At 42.4% G+C, this 15,532-nt stretch overlaps 2 protein-coding genes across 2 annotated transcripts in view; both read right to left on the bottom strand.

The window, feature by feature from the left end:
• The window catches only part of LOC135499984 (probable E3 ubiquitin-protein ligase HECTD4), a 30,362-nt gene extending 20,214 nt beyond the window's left edge, over positions 1-10,148 (bottom strand). Inside the window, exons 1-18 of the mRNA XM_064791077.1 lie at positions 9,410-10,148; positions 8,588-8,920; positions 8,147-8,291; positions 7,746-7,913; positions 7,309-7,504; positions 7,003-7,161; positions 6,621-6,734; positions 6,211-6,357; positions 5,887-6,113; positions 5,568-5,635; positions 5,110-5,376; positions 4,793-4,913; positions 4,369-4,539; positions 3,696-3,917; positions 3,136-3,441; positions 2,681-2,905; positions 2,274-2,437; positions 1,824-2,015 (exon numbers count right to left, since the gene is read on the bottom strand). Coding sequence (XP_064647147.1) covers positions 1,824-2,015; positions 2,274-2,437; positions 2,681-2,905; positions 3,136-3,441; positions 3,696-3,917; positions 4,369-4,539; positions 4,793-4,913; positions 5,110-5,376; positions 5,568-5,635; positions 5,887-6,113; positions 6,211-6,357; positions 6,621-6,734; positions 7,003-7,161; positions 7,309-7,504; positions 7,746-7,913; positions 8,147-8,291; positions 8,588-8,920; positions 9,410-10,077 — 3,893 coding nt within the window. The 5' untranslated portion in view covers positions 10,078-10,148. The remainder of the gene's footprint in view (positions 1-1,823; positions 2,016-2,273; positions 2,438-2,680; positions 2,906-3,135; positions 3,442-3,695; positions 3,918-4,368; positions 4,540-4,792; positions 4,914-5,109; positions 5,377-5,567; positions 5,636-5,886; positions 6,114-6,210; positions 6,358-6,620; positions 6,735-7,002; positions 7,162-7,308; positions 7,505-7,745; positions 7,914-8,146; positions 8,292-8,587; positions 8,921-9,409) is intronic.
• Positions 10,149-10,962: 814 nt separating this feature from the next.
• Positions 10,963-15,285, bottom strand: LOC135483455 (dynactin subunit 3-like). Its single transcript, XM_064764406.1, has 6 exons — positions 15,167-15,285; positions 13,038-13,122; positions 12,770-12,856; positions 12,391-12,474; positions 12,073-12,131; positions 10,963-11,858 (listed from the first exon to the last, which is right to left on the bottom strand). The coding sequence occupies exons 1-6, from the start codon at positions 15,260-15,262 to the stop codon at positions 11,709-11,711; spliced, it is 561 nt and encodes a 186-aa protein (XP_064620476.1). The 5' UTR covers positions 15,263-15,285; the 3' UTR covers positions 10,963-11,708.
• Positions 15,286-15,532: the final 247 nt, after the last annotated feature.

Genomic DNA, 15,532 nt, shown 5'->3' with positions numbered 1-15,532 from the left:
ATGAACCATGACACCATGGATCTTTCCGATTGTGTACAATTTAATGATCTCTTGCAGACTACTCTGTCGTGACTCGATCCTCCTTCAAACAGAAACATGAGCATGGGACACATACCCCATGGAATATGACACTTCGAAAACTTGAACGAAGCTTATTTTCAGTCCTGCTCTCAACTTGCGCTAGACGACAATTTCTTTTCAGTCTTGGTGACATTTTTGACAAACTAGTGAACCTCGACAAGTACAGCATGATTATAATAACGGCCACCTTCTTCACCCGATGGTCAGGGTTGAATGTTCTGGTTCAGCAAGTCAAAATATCTCTTAAATAGAGTTAATCATTGGTGCAATATGGGTTACATTTAAATGATGTTATAAATTAAAAGAATATCAACCTATGTTTAAAACGGATAATGTAAGTTTTAAATATATTTGGCCCCACTATCCCGACTGTGGTGTAGCACCCGACTGTAACAGGTTGAATAGGGAATATTACTGTTATGGATGTCAGATAGTGGGTTCCTGGCATATGCAAACAAGTTCAATGGGCATAGTCAACCCACGCGGCGACACCAAGGACCGCTGGCTGATCTATTGATATGTTCGCAGGAGGGTGTCAAAGTCGGGGAGACAAAGAGCCACTTGTCTCTTGTAGGGGGTTCATTAGGAAGTGTTTGCATATGTTAAGCCAATAAACACAAGGTGTTAATCCAATTCAGTTTTGGGTTTGGCGGAGAAAACTAATCTTACATAAGTCCCAGAACAATATCATATGTCCTTGAGGCAATATTTATTACTGGGACCCAGTACAGTGCCGTTCTATCCAATATTCCTGGGGCTGTGGGAGAGGCTTCTTGTCTAAACAGTACCATTCTGCCCCCTCTAAGGCATACAGTGGTAACTCACAAAGTAACTAAACACAGGTTGTTGATCCTTCAGTTTTGGGTTTGGCGGAGAAAACTAATCTTACATAAGTCCCAGAACAATATCATATGTCCTTGAGGCAATATTTATTACTGGGACCCAGTACAGTGCCGTTCTATCCAATACTCCTGGGGCTGTGGGAGAGGCTTCTTGTCTAAACAGTACCATTCTGCCCCCTCTAAGGCATACAGTGGTAACTCACAAAGTGACTAAACACAGGTTGTTGATCCTTCAGTTTTGGGTTTGGCGGAGAAAACTAATCTTACATAAGTCCCAAAACAATATCATATGTCCTTGAGGCAATATTTATTATTGGGACCCAGTACAGTGCCGTTCTATCCAATATTCCTGGGCCTGTGGGAGAGACTTCTTGTCTAAACAGTACCATTCTGCCCCCTCTAAGGCATACAGTGGTAACTGATGAATAAATGGCTAAATGAAAGTAGGTTGAACACAAGGTGTTGATACTTTACAAGTGTATCGGGGAGATAACTGACCTTACAGAAGGGCCAGATGATAACTCAAAGACTGATGAATTCATAATGAACCATGACACCATGGATCTTTCCGATTGTGTACAATTTAATGATCTCTTGCAGACTTCTCTGCCGTGACTCGATCCTCCTTCTAACAGAAACATGCTGTCCAGTCAGAACTTTAAACTAACAGTGGAATGATTGCTTACCTTATACTGGGCCTGATCTGCGGTGCCACTCGATCCTCCTTCCAACAGAAACATGCTGTCCAGCCACTGAGTCAGAACTTTAAACTAATAGTGGAATGATTGCTTACCTTATACTGGGCCTGATCTGCAGTGCCACTCGATCCTCCTTCCAACAGAAACATGCTGTCCAGCCACTGAGTCAGAACTTTAAACTAATAGTGGAATGATTGCTTACCTTATACTGGGCCTGATCTGCGGTGCCACTCGATACGACATCATTCGCAGCTTCCTCAGCTTCTCTGTGGGCAGTTTGATCCGCGGCAGCTTTGATGGGCTCGAGGGCATCTTTAGCTCAGAATCCTCTTCAATAGGGATGGTAGCGGGACTATGACTCTGAATGAACATCGCCTCCGATTGCCAAACACATCTGCAGGAAGAAAATGTGTTGTTAGATATACTTGTGGAAAGGCAAAGCTGGAATTTGGATCATAGCAGCCCAGTCACCCTCACTTTGTTGTTATCTAATTTGGTCTGGCATGGTGTCTGCATATCATTAAATCCATTGATCTTTCTGCCTTTCCATGATGACTGAATGTTTCTTCCAATATTTGGAGTTTGAGCAAAGTTTCAAGTTTCCTCTAGCGGGGACATATTGCACACCTGAATGTCTTCAGTTCATACTGACCTCTGTAGAAGTTTCGACTTCAACAGGTGGCTGCAGACAGACTCCTCCTTTGTCTTCTCTGGTCCATGGTAGAGGAGATGTAACATGGTGCACGCCAAGACACACAGACCCAGCGCCAGGTCAGCAAGGAATGGCAGGCCATTCGATACCTCCTCAACAGATTCCTGAAACACAAGTTATTTCCTTCAAAAGACACTCGGTCAGATATAGGTTACACTGTTGCCTTGATATGCACATCATTCTCAGCCGTTCTACTCATCAACCAAACCTATGCAGTCAGTCAGGGACCCTGCACTGGTCTGCTTCTTCTGCATAACCAGTCTGGTTTATCAAATCAACAATTGACTCACACTTGCCCTAATCCCCCAAAGTTTGCTTGTTTTGGTTCAAACCCTCACCAAACCTACCTGAGCTCTGACTGTGACCAAGAAGCCCCACAAGGCTTTGTCAGGAGTGTTGTGTTCACGTCCACTCCTCATTTCAAAGGAGAATGTGACAGTGTCGCCCTCTACCTTGACGAGGTCCTTCGGCCAGCCGGCCCCCAGCACACTCCGGCTACCATACCCAAATGTGTTACCTCCATACTCGGCTACTTTGCGGGAACTGGTATTGGCCCCTGCATACACCACAACCTGAAACATTAGATGAATACTCAGTGAGCTCGAGGAGATAATTTGCTGGTGAATGAAGTGAGGATTGCTTTGCAAGAATGAGACTCAATTTTAGAGGGCTGTCCAGATTGGCCGTAATTTAGGATTTGTATTCCTGATTATATTAAGTTGGCAAATGGTTGTATATTCACATCAAGAACTCCATAATCAAACCAATTATAACACAGCATGTGTAGTTTATCAGACTTTACCTTGTCATAGTCATACTGCGTCGCGCTCCTCATGTCAAAGCGTAAATAGAGACATCTTGCTCCAGGAATGTGTACCGTTTCCTTGTATTTATAGTTATCACGGACAGGATGGATGGACTCGACCGTCTTGCCTGTTGCCCAGGGTGCAGGAATCTTCAACCCGGCCAAGAAACCCTCCTCTGCATCGACTTCAAGCCGATCTAAGTTGAGCGTTTCTCCGATGAGTTCAGAGATGTCGACATCCTCATCCATTATGAGATCATCTTGGCGAATCGCCAGCACCTGACTCTTCAGCAACAATGCTGCCTGGAGGAGAGAAAGTCAGGTTAAAACTACTACAAGGTAGCAAGAAAAATGCCATCAATTCATGTAGATAGGAAACATGATGAAGATAACCAGGTTGAGATCTGGCATCAAATCTATGTTCAGGCAATTACCTGATCAATTCAGTGCTAAATGTGATGCTCTTTGTCCTCAAGTGGTATGACTGAGATATAATCTTCCTTTTTTTTAGATTTCAGATCAAGATTTCAAGGATCGTGCAGTGAATGTCAACCTACCTGGCTGGTGCTGAGTACAAGCTGAACCAGCTGAGGCATAAGAACGTCTGCCATCGATAGGCAATGAAGGTTGGGATGAGTGAGAGCAGTGAGCAGGACAGGCAATAGGTGGCCCATGATCGTTGCCTTGGTGATGCGCTCTAAACCTTGGAGGCGGAACTCGAGGTCGTCTAAACTACTGTTGATGATACCGTTACACGTCTCAAGTAAGACTTCTGACACCTGCCAAAACAAAACAAATGTAAACAGTAAGCAGACGCCTCAATATCTTATCCTATACTGGGTTATGATCCTCACTAACACCAATTACACCTGGTCACAATGCATCCCTGTGTACTGACTGATTATTCAATGCACTGCACTGGAGGTGCACATGTAAATGTACACAGGCGATCGTCTTTGCTCACAGGGCCTCTACAGTTTGGCGCCAATTCAGGTTTACAGGCTTGTGATGCCATCTTTAGTACAAGGTACAAGGGAATCTCAGTCGAGTGTCTCATTAAAAACCTGGCAATCAAAGCCAAGTGAAATTCTCAGGTTACAAGTTTGTCCTAGTGGGGTATCGAACCCCAGAAGTTTGGATCCTGATTCCAACCTCTGAACGACTCATCCATGCCACTTCTCTAAATGCCACAGGTGTAAAATATGATAAGGTGAACAATTCTGAACTTGCCTCAAATGCGGCAGCAAACACTCTTGATGAGAATGCTAAGATCTGCGCCTGGAGGTCCTGCAGCTTCTCCTTCCCGCTGTGAACACTCTCTGACTTGTCATGGAATAGCACAGCTTCTCGTAGCAGGTGTGATTGTAGTGCCATCAGATAGCGCAGACATGGTGACGCAAGCTGAAACACACAACATTCTTGTTAGATGACAATGAAGGTATAGCAACCGACTTGGGAAAAACTTTTGAGACAATTCATGTGTCCTCTACTTGAAACAGATGCTTCCACAAACTTGTTATTTGGAACATCTGTTGTAGTAATTATACTTAGCTAAGTTGTGACCCCTTTTTAGAGTTGAAGTAAACATATTAGTAAAGGATTACCCTATTTGATTTCCTTTCAATTAATCTGGTTGGCAAGAATTGAAACTTACCGGCACTGATGCTAGTAGCTTCTCCAGCTGAGCCGTTTCTGCCGTCTGACACTCCCTCAGCAGCATACATGACTCTCGCACTGTGATCTTCAAAATGTAATGAACCAACTTATCATTCACCCTGAAATAGAGCAGTATGTCTAGTAACTGAAGCTTCAATGGATTTCAAAGATTTTCAAAATCTGTGAGAATATTGCACATGTTGTAATCTTTTACATTAGATATCGCCAGATGTCGTGAACTAATAATGTCCTTGTGAGCCCTGAGCTGTCCAACAAGACACAGTGCAAGTTGAGCTGATTGGTCCTATGACTTACCTTAAGATCTTCTTGTTGCCACTAGCAGCGCTACTGTTCCTGAGCTGCTCAGCCAGATCAACAAACAACATGTCACGTAAGTGCTCAAGCCCACCACTCTTGTCTCCATCCATTAATAACTTATGTAAGAGATTGTTTTGATCATCTGTGCTCGGGTAGAGTGAGTAAAAACCATTACTAATCACATGACATACTTCATCTTGAATTGCTAAGTCGATCAATTCCCGAGAATTTGCCGTCCTTTCTAAAATAGTCCACAAAATATCACTGAAATGACACAGGAAGATGACAGTTATGATTCTGAATGAGTCAATTGAAGAATATTGAAGAGCAAAACGATTCATGATTGATTGGCAACTGAGGCACTCAGCGCTATGATGAAGTTGGGACATTCGACCCCAAAGGGTTTCAACAGCCACCATGACTCTTGCTAAACAAAAGCTAAGATCCTAGTTTACCTGGTCCTTTCAAGCAGTCGCACCTCTTCTAGTCGCTCTCTCTTGAATATATTCACTTTGAAGATCAACTGCAACAGAAAAATAATCACATTTAAGCGAAATCACTGACTATTCTCATGGATCCAGTGATAGGTAAGTTGTTCTGCTATGACTATTCCAGGGCAGACAAGATTTCTTGGTATCTACTCCCAATATTTGACTGCAAAGCACATTCACCCTTCCAATGTTATCATGGAATGATTTATATGGCTCGGAAGGGATTTAAACCCATTGAACCATTCAAACTAGAAGACCTTCCCTTAATGATTCCATCTCTTACCTGAAGCACAAGAAGAGCACACTTGGTGATCCTCTCATTCTCAGAGCTAATCGCCCTCTCTAAGATATCACACACATGCTCCATGAACGTCAAATTGACTGGCTGCTGCTGCAGGAGACTGCCACCTTTTGGCAGGTGGAAGAGGTCGTTGTTGAGCTGCTGAAGGCACATGCTTCCCACGTGTTGCAGGAGCTGCTGGATGACCTCACTAACGGCCAGGTGGTGACCTGGAAAACATCACAAGAATAACTGAATGCCTGCCACAAATCTAGGGCCAACTACACAAGTGTTCATTGTTCCATATAAACAGCTTTAAATACTGACCTGATGGTACAGCTTTCTTAGACAGGGGATGAATGCCGAGCTTTTGCAGCACATGGTGCCTGGCTTGGTGGCTCGGACTGTAGAACTGGTCCACATAATCACCACTGATGTTCCAGATCATGTTGTTCGACACATCGTAACAGATACCTGAAAAATAACACCACATATAATTGCTGGGGTGAACAGTTCTATGCACCCTGCAAAATAAAGCCTGCTTGAGATCCACTAATTAATGAATGGACTCAATCACTGAAGGTAGGCCTGTGACCTCCACCCAAGTACCATGGGCCTTCTATCTTTTTTAAGCCCCCCTCTATTCTCATTTAAAGTCACAGTATGTACTGAACTCTGCATGACTCAGTCTATCTCTAGACGATGAGCCGACTTGTTGTATCTCTTGTCTGACTTACCAACTGTAGTGACCGCTGCACCGCGCGCCAGAGAGCAACTTGGAGCATCAAGTAGGTCCACCCTGTTGGTGAACTGCCCTGTCTGAACACTGAAGCAGTTGTTGGTCGCAAGAGCTGCAATTGAACAACAACAAGTTTCAGGTGAATATTGAAGTAAAATGATTCCGCAGATAACAATGTCCCAATCCCAATTTTTGGGTTGAATTGTATGTTGATTGTTAGCTGATGCACATTTTACCCCTCTGCTAAGGCTTGATAATGAATTAAAGAGCTGGTCCGCACATTTCTACCAAATAAACAAAACAGCTAACATTCAACTGGTTGACAGGACTATTCATCGTCATGGCCTCAAGTCTAGTTAGGATGAATGATCTCGACTTACTGCGAAGTCCCGATAGGCTGCTTCCACTTCCAAACAACGACCTCGACGATGCAGCAGTTGATGCTCCAGGGATCGAGGAGAGGAGAACGATGGAGCTGCCATCACAGAACATGGGCGTCCTCGACAGCTGCTTCAGGGGGATACCACAGCTGGTATTTGCTGAAAGACGACCACGCATAGATTCAATGAAGGGGCACAACCACCACAATGAAGTTACTTTGAGATGGATATAGATTGTGAAAGCTACATTGATCAAAGTCAGCTGGCAACACCAAGGATTGATTAGAGATACTCAGGGAGACTCACCATTCTTGCCATTGCCCTCTTCCTTTCTTCCAGGGGCAGCTTCTCCCGGCAATGCAACCAGGGTCGCTGTCGTGGGCGAGGCCCGGTACGGACGTAAACGAGAGAGGAGACTCTCGTTGATTGCCTTCGTTGACCCGTCCTCCTTCTTCAGGAGGAGAACTCGAGGACGCATTGGTGTCACAACCAGCTCATCAACCTGGAATTAGAACACGAATCCAGTTGGAAATGAACTCAGCACTGGAGATGATTTCTCAAAGGGATTTATCTCAGCGAGGTCCGAGAGTGAGAGTCTGAGAGCCTAATGCAATGTTTGGGGCAGAGAAATTGTCCCTAACAGTACTCTCATGACCATTTGCTAAAAGCTCTGGATCAGTTCTTGCCGACTTCCGACACAAGTAAGAAGTCTCCGCTGATGGAAGTATGACAGCCTCCCTCACCTCAATTCGGAAAACATCCAAGAAAACTGGTGGACTCTTGACCATGCGATCAGTGATGACTCCTGGCATCCACACCCAGTAGAAGTACATGCCATCACTACACAGCGAGATGGTCGTGAATGGTGTGTCCATTACATACTCCGCAGGGCAACACAGGTCTTTCGTAGGCTGTGAAAACATGGAAGTAAGATCATATGTAACCACAGGTAAGAGCACCACTCTCAGAAGTATGACTTTTGTAACATGAAAAACATCTTTGAAGTCAGCAACTCTCTCTCTTAGCTTCCTCATGGTAAGAACTCAAGCCTTAAACTCAACTGCTTTAAATGGCTCCGACCACACTATACAGAAATTGAGGCTGTAGCCTGACTATGAAGGTCCTGTCACAATCACTGACTTACAGTGAGAGTGTACGGATCAAGCAACTGTACAAACATCCTACTCTCTTGCTCTCTATCAAGGCAAGCTGGTCGGTAGAAGATGAGACCATTCCCTATCGTGACACGGCCTGGACCAATTTCTGTATTCTTCATATAAACATAACCCCTAGAAGACAAATCAGTTAGAAATTTAGAAATGACACAATGCAGAAAAGGATCAGAGCTACGATGTATGGACTACTTTAACTTATGTACAAATGAAGGTATGTCCTTACTAAACGACACAATGAAATAAAATGATTTTTGTGAAAGGGATTCTTTTCTCAAGTGGCTGGACTCCAGTTGGTTGCAAATCCAATTTCAAATGGTAGTAGTGAACTGCTCAGCTCCATCTGATTGCCCTCCGAATGACATGTTTGAACAACAAATAATAAGGTAAGCGGAGGAGACGGACAGTCCTACCTCAATGTGCCATGAAGACCGGTGCCAATCTTCGCGACGCCGCGTCCATTATTATTGGTTGTGTAAAGAAACTTCCCATCAGTACTGCATGACCTGCCAATCTCATCGGCTGTCTTATCCTTATCAGCTGTGCCATTCTTGTCTCCTTGGGCAGACAGCAAGTCATCTACCCCCCAACTGTTGATGTGTTTACTGCCCATGAGGGCGCATGTCTGCCCCTGTCCCCCATCCATCTCCACCAGTTTGGCCAAGATATCAGCAATGGGTAAGCTTCCCAGTGACTTCTGGTTCTGTAGCAAGTGCACAGTGTGGATGAACGTTTCAAGATGGCCCCTGAAACAAATGCAATTCAATCAAAGACCAAATATTTTATAAATGAAAATGAATCTTGACTTGTTTTGTATTGTTACTTTGTAAAGTAGTCTCAGTTTTGAATACATTTTGTCTTAATGTTTCCTAAAGGAAGTCTTCATTGCTCTTTCGACCTTGGCATATTGAGCGAGATCTTTAATCCACTTCCAAACTATGATTAATCGAGTTCATAATTGTTTGGCTTGATCGAGTTCTTTAAATGAGGGCTTTATTGGCCAATTACAGATGCCTATTGTAGTTACAACTAATCCCAGTTAGAATTGTAGCGATATGTACAACATTGTGCATGTGACACCACTGTTTACCAAGTTCAAGCAGAACTGAACTTGAAATTCAATTGCATTGATCTTGATCACTTTTCTTCCATTGTAATTGTACGTGTATTGTGGTTGCACTTATATGTTGTCAGCCAAGGCAAAATATTGTACCGGAACTCAAACCATAGCTAACCTTGCACAGGCCAAGGCAATCAGAGCCAAGGCAGTGTTTTCTTTCTGAACAGAACTTGGCTTGCTTGGAGCTACAGCAGTGTTGGTGCCATCTTCCAGCCACGAACACAGCAAGTTCTCCAGCCCATTCAAACAGTCATTTGGTTCCTTCGAAAGACTCAACGGCGGGCAATCTCTCAGACAACTGAGTAACAGTTCAGCTGTTATGCCACACAAACTAGGATCAAATTTGCTTTGCGATCGCAATAGCGGCAAAACAAGCAGTAATCCGACCCTCGTCGAAAATGCAGCTTGCTCAGCCTCTTTCCACAAGCCTTGTTTTTTGAGAACCGCAATTGTTTCTTCGTGTGTTGACGTCTCTCTTTCCGTCTGCTCATCCAATGCAAGACGCTGGTGAGCGCTCCAGTAACCTCGTAATGCATTGAGCCGATATTCCAGCAAACGGGAGTACGCATTGTTGTGGGTGCCACAAACAGAAATCAACTTGGCAGCAAGCTCAGCTGGACTTTTGGAGTCAAAGGTCACCACTTCATTCTCACTGTCATGAGTGGAGTTCACATCATGAGGCAACTCCACAAGATCAGTCACTCTTATCAATCCATCATGCAGGAACAGGGTATCCTCTGTGACAGATAGCCACTGGATACTCTCTGTGTTGTTTCCTGACATTTGCAAGCGTATTCAATGCATAATTATGATGTTTTTTGCTATGTTTTCATTTGTATTATTTAATTGTGTACATTTCGTGTGCATTTCAATGCATTTGTGCAATTTGCACTAGCTGTTTAATATTCAAAATGGCGCTCGTAATATTGACCAATTACGAAGCAAGGAAGTCTCCAACTCCGTAAAGATTTTTGATAAAATAAAAATAATTTTCAATAAATCTAAGTACTTTATCAATGTTTCATTTTATCAAAATTTTTCAGTAGTATGTATTTATATTTGTTTCTTCAGGAGTGAAACAACATATTCATTCCAGCCTCGTCACCAGCAACTTTATGGACGAGGTTGAAACAGAAAAGTGCTGCACTCTTTTGAAAAATTTTTAAACTAAAATCCTAGCATGCAGAGCTAGCGGATGCGAAAACTATTTCAACAGTTAAGCCGCCGATATGTATTTAGCAGACGACAAAACATAGTAGGGGCTTTTGAGGATTATTTAACTGATCAAATGTCACAAAGGGTCATAGCATTCTCTTTCAGAGAAATATCTAGTTTCGAAACATGGAATGGTTTGGTTTTTGTCACAATCACTCTTTTGATCGAGCAGGCCCCTCTGGCTGCTCTGGTCTTGCCCGACATTTTAGAATCCTTTTGTGTTGCCAACGGGATGAATTGAAAGAATCAAGGGACACCCTAAGTGTCACGCTCACAGGTGGAGAAGCCATTCTGAGAAACAGCATCATTCGCTGCGATCAAAGACAATGCAATCTAGGCCAGTCACACGCCGACAGTGAGGACCGACCACAAGTCAGACCCAAGCCACTACACCACCGTAGCTCCATGAAATCACCATGTTCTTAATACAAAGAAATGGACAGAAGATATATATGAATATTGTATTCTCTTTTATTCCCAACCTCATAAATATTACAACAATATACATACATTTATAGCAGGTCATTGCGTTATATACAGAATTTACAGTCCTTCACTTCACTGTCAATGTGTCATTTAATTTCAACAGGGGAGTTGGAAACCAAATGTCCTCATGCCAACTTTTCCATGTTGAAACGAAACAGATTGCACTGTTTGCAGTCATTTTCTGATTAAGTTTGCGGCGTCTTTAAACTGTTCTTTCGAAACCCTATTTCATCAAACAGCCATCAATACAACGGCACCACCTTAAGTACGGAGCAGCATTTACAAATGAATCTGACATGAATAATGTCAGCACATCACATCCTAAACCTGGTAACAGAGACAGCCAGTATTTCTCTACATCCCTTCACCAAGAACAACTAAAAGCTCATGCTACATGTATCTACATGTACTGTTGTGACACTTCTTTCCACAATATAGATTCTGAGAGCTGTCAAACTATTGCACGAGACAATAGCATGAAGGGAGCAGGGAGTGACGCCCTGACAGAATGATTACATAGTTTTGCCGAAAAATTCTGTGTTTTATCCACCAACATGAATGTAAGTAAAACAGACTAAGAAGCACAGGTGAGAGTGCCTCAATAAAGACACCCGACACATGATTTGACCCCCACCGTTATATCCAAAGAGGAACGCCCTCTTCATGGCAGTGTGAATGTCTTTGGTATCATGATCCTTAGGTAATGTCCATGATCAGTAGGGCTTGCCTTTGGGAAGCACAGCCTTTTCATGCGCTGTCAGTGTCTCATCCCAGAGGACAAACTGTTTGGATAATGTTGCAATGAGGTTGTTGTACTGTGAGAGGAGATTGCTGACCTCCTCTGAAAATTCTGCCACCTCATCCTGGAAAAACAAAACAATCAGGGATATCATAATAGGGAGACTGTAATGGAAGTCATAGCATTTACCCCTGAACACACTCATCCCATCATAAATAAGACCACCAAAAGCACTTATTAGGAGACAAATGATCCCATCAAGAGACTTTGTTCAACTTCATGGGTCACTTTCTGAATGGCGCTGTATCTTGCAATGACGCTTCAAAAAGAAAGCTCACCTGCTGTGTCACATGCCTCTTTGACAGTTCCTGGAATTTAGCATTCAACGATGGCACCACTGAAACGGATTGAAAGGACGAGTCGGAATTAAAGACCAACAAACAATGGTCAACGTGCTGCAAGGACCAAATATTACTTCTTAGAAATAAGTGAGCTATTTTATGATATCACACCATACAGAAGCTTGGCTTCACAAAGCGTTGACACAGGACAGCCAAATCAGGCAAGGCATCTCTCTTTATCACGTCTCAATTGTAGCAATGTTTTTCACATATCGTAAGACATCAACAACTCAAATGAATTTTGTTTGTCCTTACCTTTCAGATGTTCACTGTCCATGATATCGTGGAGTTGCTCCATTTTGTCCAAATCAGTTATCATCTTCTTAATCCAATCCTCCTCTGAAAGAATCATAACTTTGATGATTATATTTGTGCACTTGAACCAAAGACTAGACACCATCTCAAAAAGAAACTGGTGACTGATATGGAGGGGTTACAGGTCCTTCGAATATTTACCCATGATCCTCGAGTAAGACACCAAGTGTAGGATTTATTCTTTCGTTGCTCATGCAATAAGGCAAATGTTTAATGATCTGTCACCTGTAAGACTGAGTTTGGGGTAAATGAAGACACTCGAGAAAGAATGAAGGTAGCGTCGTGATTACGCGAGTTATGGATTTCGATATATACTTACGGGCGACGAGGATATCTGCCTTGGCCTGGTCAGTCAGAGTTAGCCGATCTGTGTATGTTGGATCCATGTACCTTTCAACTTCATTCACTACAAGAAAAAAATACATCACAATTAGCCAACAGGCCACTGGATGTGCTATGTAGAAGCGTCCCATGGTTTCTATAGAGTCAATTGTGTCTTACAAAGTGCTGGTTCATCGACCAAAGGCAATAGCATTTCAAGAGTCTTCAGCTTGTCCAAGCAAATGAATACATGTAGCAGTACTTACATCTCTGTAAGACAACCAGAAATTTACCGCGACCCTGCACCCCGGTCATCATCTTGTTATCCACGGCAGCCATGCTGTCGACGCACTGGAAAACATGAGACGTGATTTATGAGAAAGGAGTAGTTCTCACAAACAGAGCTATTTACATGGGAACCATTTTTGTGGCAAGTCAGTTGACACTAGGTCTGAGGAAACAGCTTCAAAATTTGGAATTTTGTTTGTTTCTAGATTCGAGTCTTGTAGGAATCATAGCGCACTGGCACCACAGGACGTCAATGCTCAGTTTTACTATCTTTATTATCAGAGGCACAAAAGTGCTAATTTCTAACATGATGTTTGTTACAAGGAATATTAGACAACAAGACATCTGATTAGAAGCCAATCACATGCTGACTTTTCCGGCAGTGAACGTCAATCCTAAACTCTCGATCCTATAGATATACATGTACAGACAAAGCTGCTAGATTGACATGGCCTTGGTTGTCACATGCGCTGTCACGTAAAACATGAAGTAAAATTCGGCAAGTGCTTTGAGCAAAAACCAACCCAAATGGTATGAAACTGGAACTAGCCCCAAGCTTTGCTGCCTTTCAAAATACACAAACCAATGAAAAAGGAATGCTATGTGCTGGTCAACAACCAGGATGAATATTAGTAATGTAAAGAAACTGAATGTGAAAAACATGCAAGCATCTACCGCAAAGGGTTAAAAGAAAACATGTTGGTAAGTTAGTGAAGCAGACTAAAGGGAAATTACCAGCACAAAAAATCAATGAAGTGAGGTAATGACGGTCAGTTGTTATAATAACAGGTCATGTAATGCAGACACAGTTCACACACGACACATTTTTGTTGGTTTTGATAAACTGGTGAGGGAGAAAGTCAGCATGGCTTTACAAAAGATTCAACAATCTGACCAACATTGCCAAGCTCAAATAAAGTGCAGTTTCAGTGATGTTCGAGTTAAAATGTTGGACTTACTGGCTCATGCTGAAATTGCAAACAAAACTGAATTTGTAGAGGACAATATAAGACAGATAAGCATGCAAATTGACTTGATGTACAGTTTAGTCGCTTTCATGTATCTTTAGCACTATAAGGTCCACCGGATTAAAAAATTCATATAATTTGACCCCGTGGTCATTCCATCAAAAAGATTTTTTGATATTGAACAAAAAATACTGGCTGTTAGCTGGTATTTTAGGTGGGTTTTCAAATTGTGAGAAACTACCTAAAACTATTAGTACATTATGTGTCATAATTCAACCTTTGGTGAGCAATGCACAGTGAATCTACAGAGTAAGCTGGCACACATAATGAATATTTCTCTTCACACTTGTTTTGAAAACTTAAACATTTTCCTCCGATTCACATGTCCTAACTCTCTATTAACACTTGTGCAACAAAAGGTTCAAGACAAGAAGCTGGAGGGAATGCATGAGCCTGAGGGGGCGAGAGGGAACAAATAACTTAAACTACGAGTAAGTACAAAGCTCAAATAAAATCAACTCAATTGACTCAAAACAGTTAACAAGAAATTAACTGCAACATTGGCTTGCTCATACCATAACTTGTCAACATGATCAGAGTAGGCAAGGACCAGGTCAAGGACAAGTCAAAATGACAGAAAGGGATAGTGCCATTCTGCTACACTACAGTGCTATAAAGTGTTTACCTCATTAACATTCATTACAAGAGAGGGCTTACATTGGACAATGAATGACATAAGCCACTCTTGTGACTGAGTAAGAGTTCCCTTTGTTCAGGTTAAACGCTTGACTGGTCATAAGACGTGGAGGAAGTCATCTATCTATCTACCAGTTAAACTAAACCTAAAGCCAAAACAAACCAGCAGCAAAATAAGACTGTGCACGTGCAACGTACCATGTGTGCTTTTATTCATTGTGCCTATTTTTAGGTTTGTTTTGGCCCTGGTACTGTAAGCCCGGCCCAGACTGACCTCCGACTTCAGACACTGATGTCAGTGTCTTAAAACTTATTTGTAAAAAATGTACAGGGAAATGCACTACGTCTCTGTGCTGATCAGAAATTGAGTCATGTTGGGTGATATAATGGGGTTTTTGAATGTTTCAAGATTATCGCAACAGGATATAGTTTCTGAAAATTACCCTGGGAAAGTGAGAATCTTTATCAGCATCTCCAAATACTTGTTTTTCAAGGGCGTCAACCCTATTTTCCACAGAATCCATCCACAAATCGGCCATCTTGTCAAAGAAGGAGGTCAAAAGGGAGCAGCCAATATTTCCGAAATTTTCAGGACAAGATGTGGAGCATCTGAAATTCAGTTGCACATTTTTGGCCCGAAAAACAAGAATCAAACAATTTCTAAATGCACTAAACCATCTGTGTTGTAAATGATGCATATATTAGCAGAAATTTAGATTTTATGGATTTTGAAATGTTTGAAATATCTAAAAAATGGATGGTCCCTTTACTTTTCCTAGAAGTTCAGCAGCAAATAGCAAATCCGTTCA

Source organism: Lineus longissimus, chromosome 2, assembly GCF_910592395.1.
Source record: "Lineus longissimus chromosome 2, tnLinLong1.2, whole genome shotgun sequence".
In the NCBI taxonomy this organism is placed as follows: domain Eukaryota; kingdom Metazoa; phylum Nemertea; class Pilidiophora; order Heteronemertea; family Lineidae; genus Lineus; species Lineus longissimus.
The sequence above is the reverse complement of the archived record's forward strand: the minus strand, read 5'-3'. Positions and strand labels throughout refer to the sequence as shown.

What these genes read in the sequence shown, in the direction of transcription:
- LOC135483455 (XM_064764406.1), bottom strand. Translation starts at nt 15,262, where the DNA reads ATGGCCGATTTGTGGATGGATTCTGTGGAAAATAGGGTTGACGCCCTT. An exon ending in TCTGGTTGTCTTACAGAGAT is followed by an intron (nt 12,857 to 13,037) that starts GTAAGTACTGCT and finishes TTTTTCTTGTAG; the next exon opens with TGAATGAAGTTGAAAGGTAC. An exon ending in GGCAGATATCCTCGTCGCCC is followed by an intron (nt 12,475 to 12,769) that starts GTAAGTATATAT and finishes TGATTCTTTCAG; the next exon opens with AGGAGGATTGGATTAAGAAG.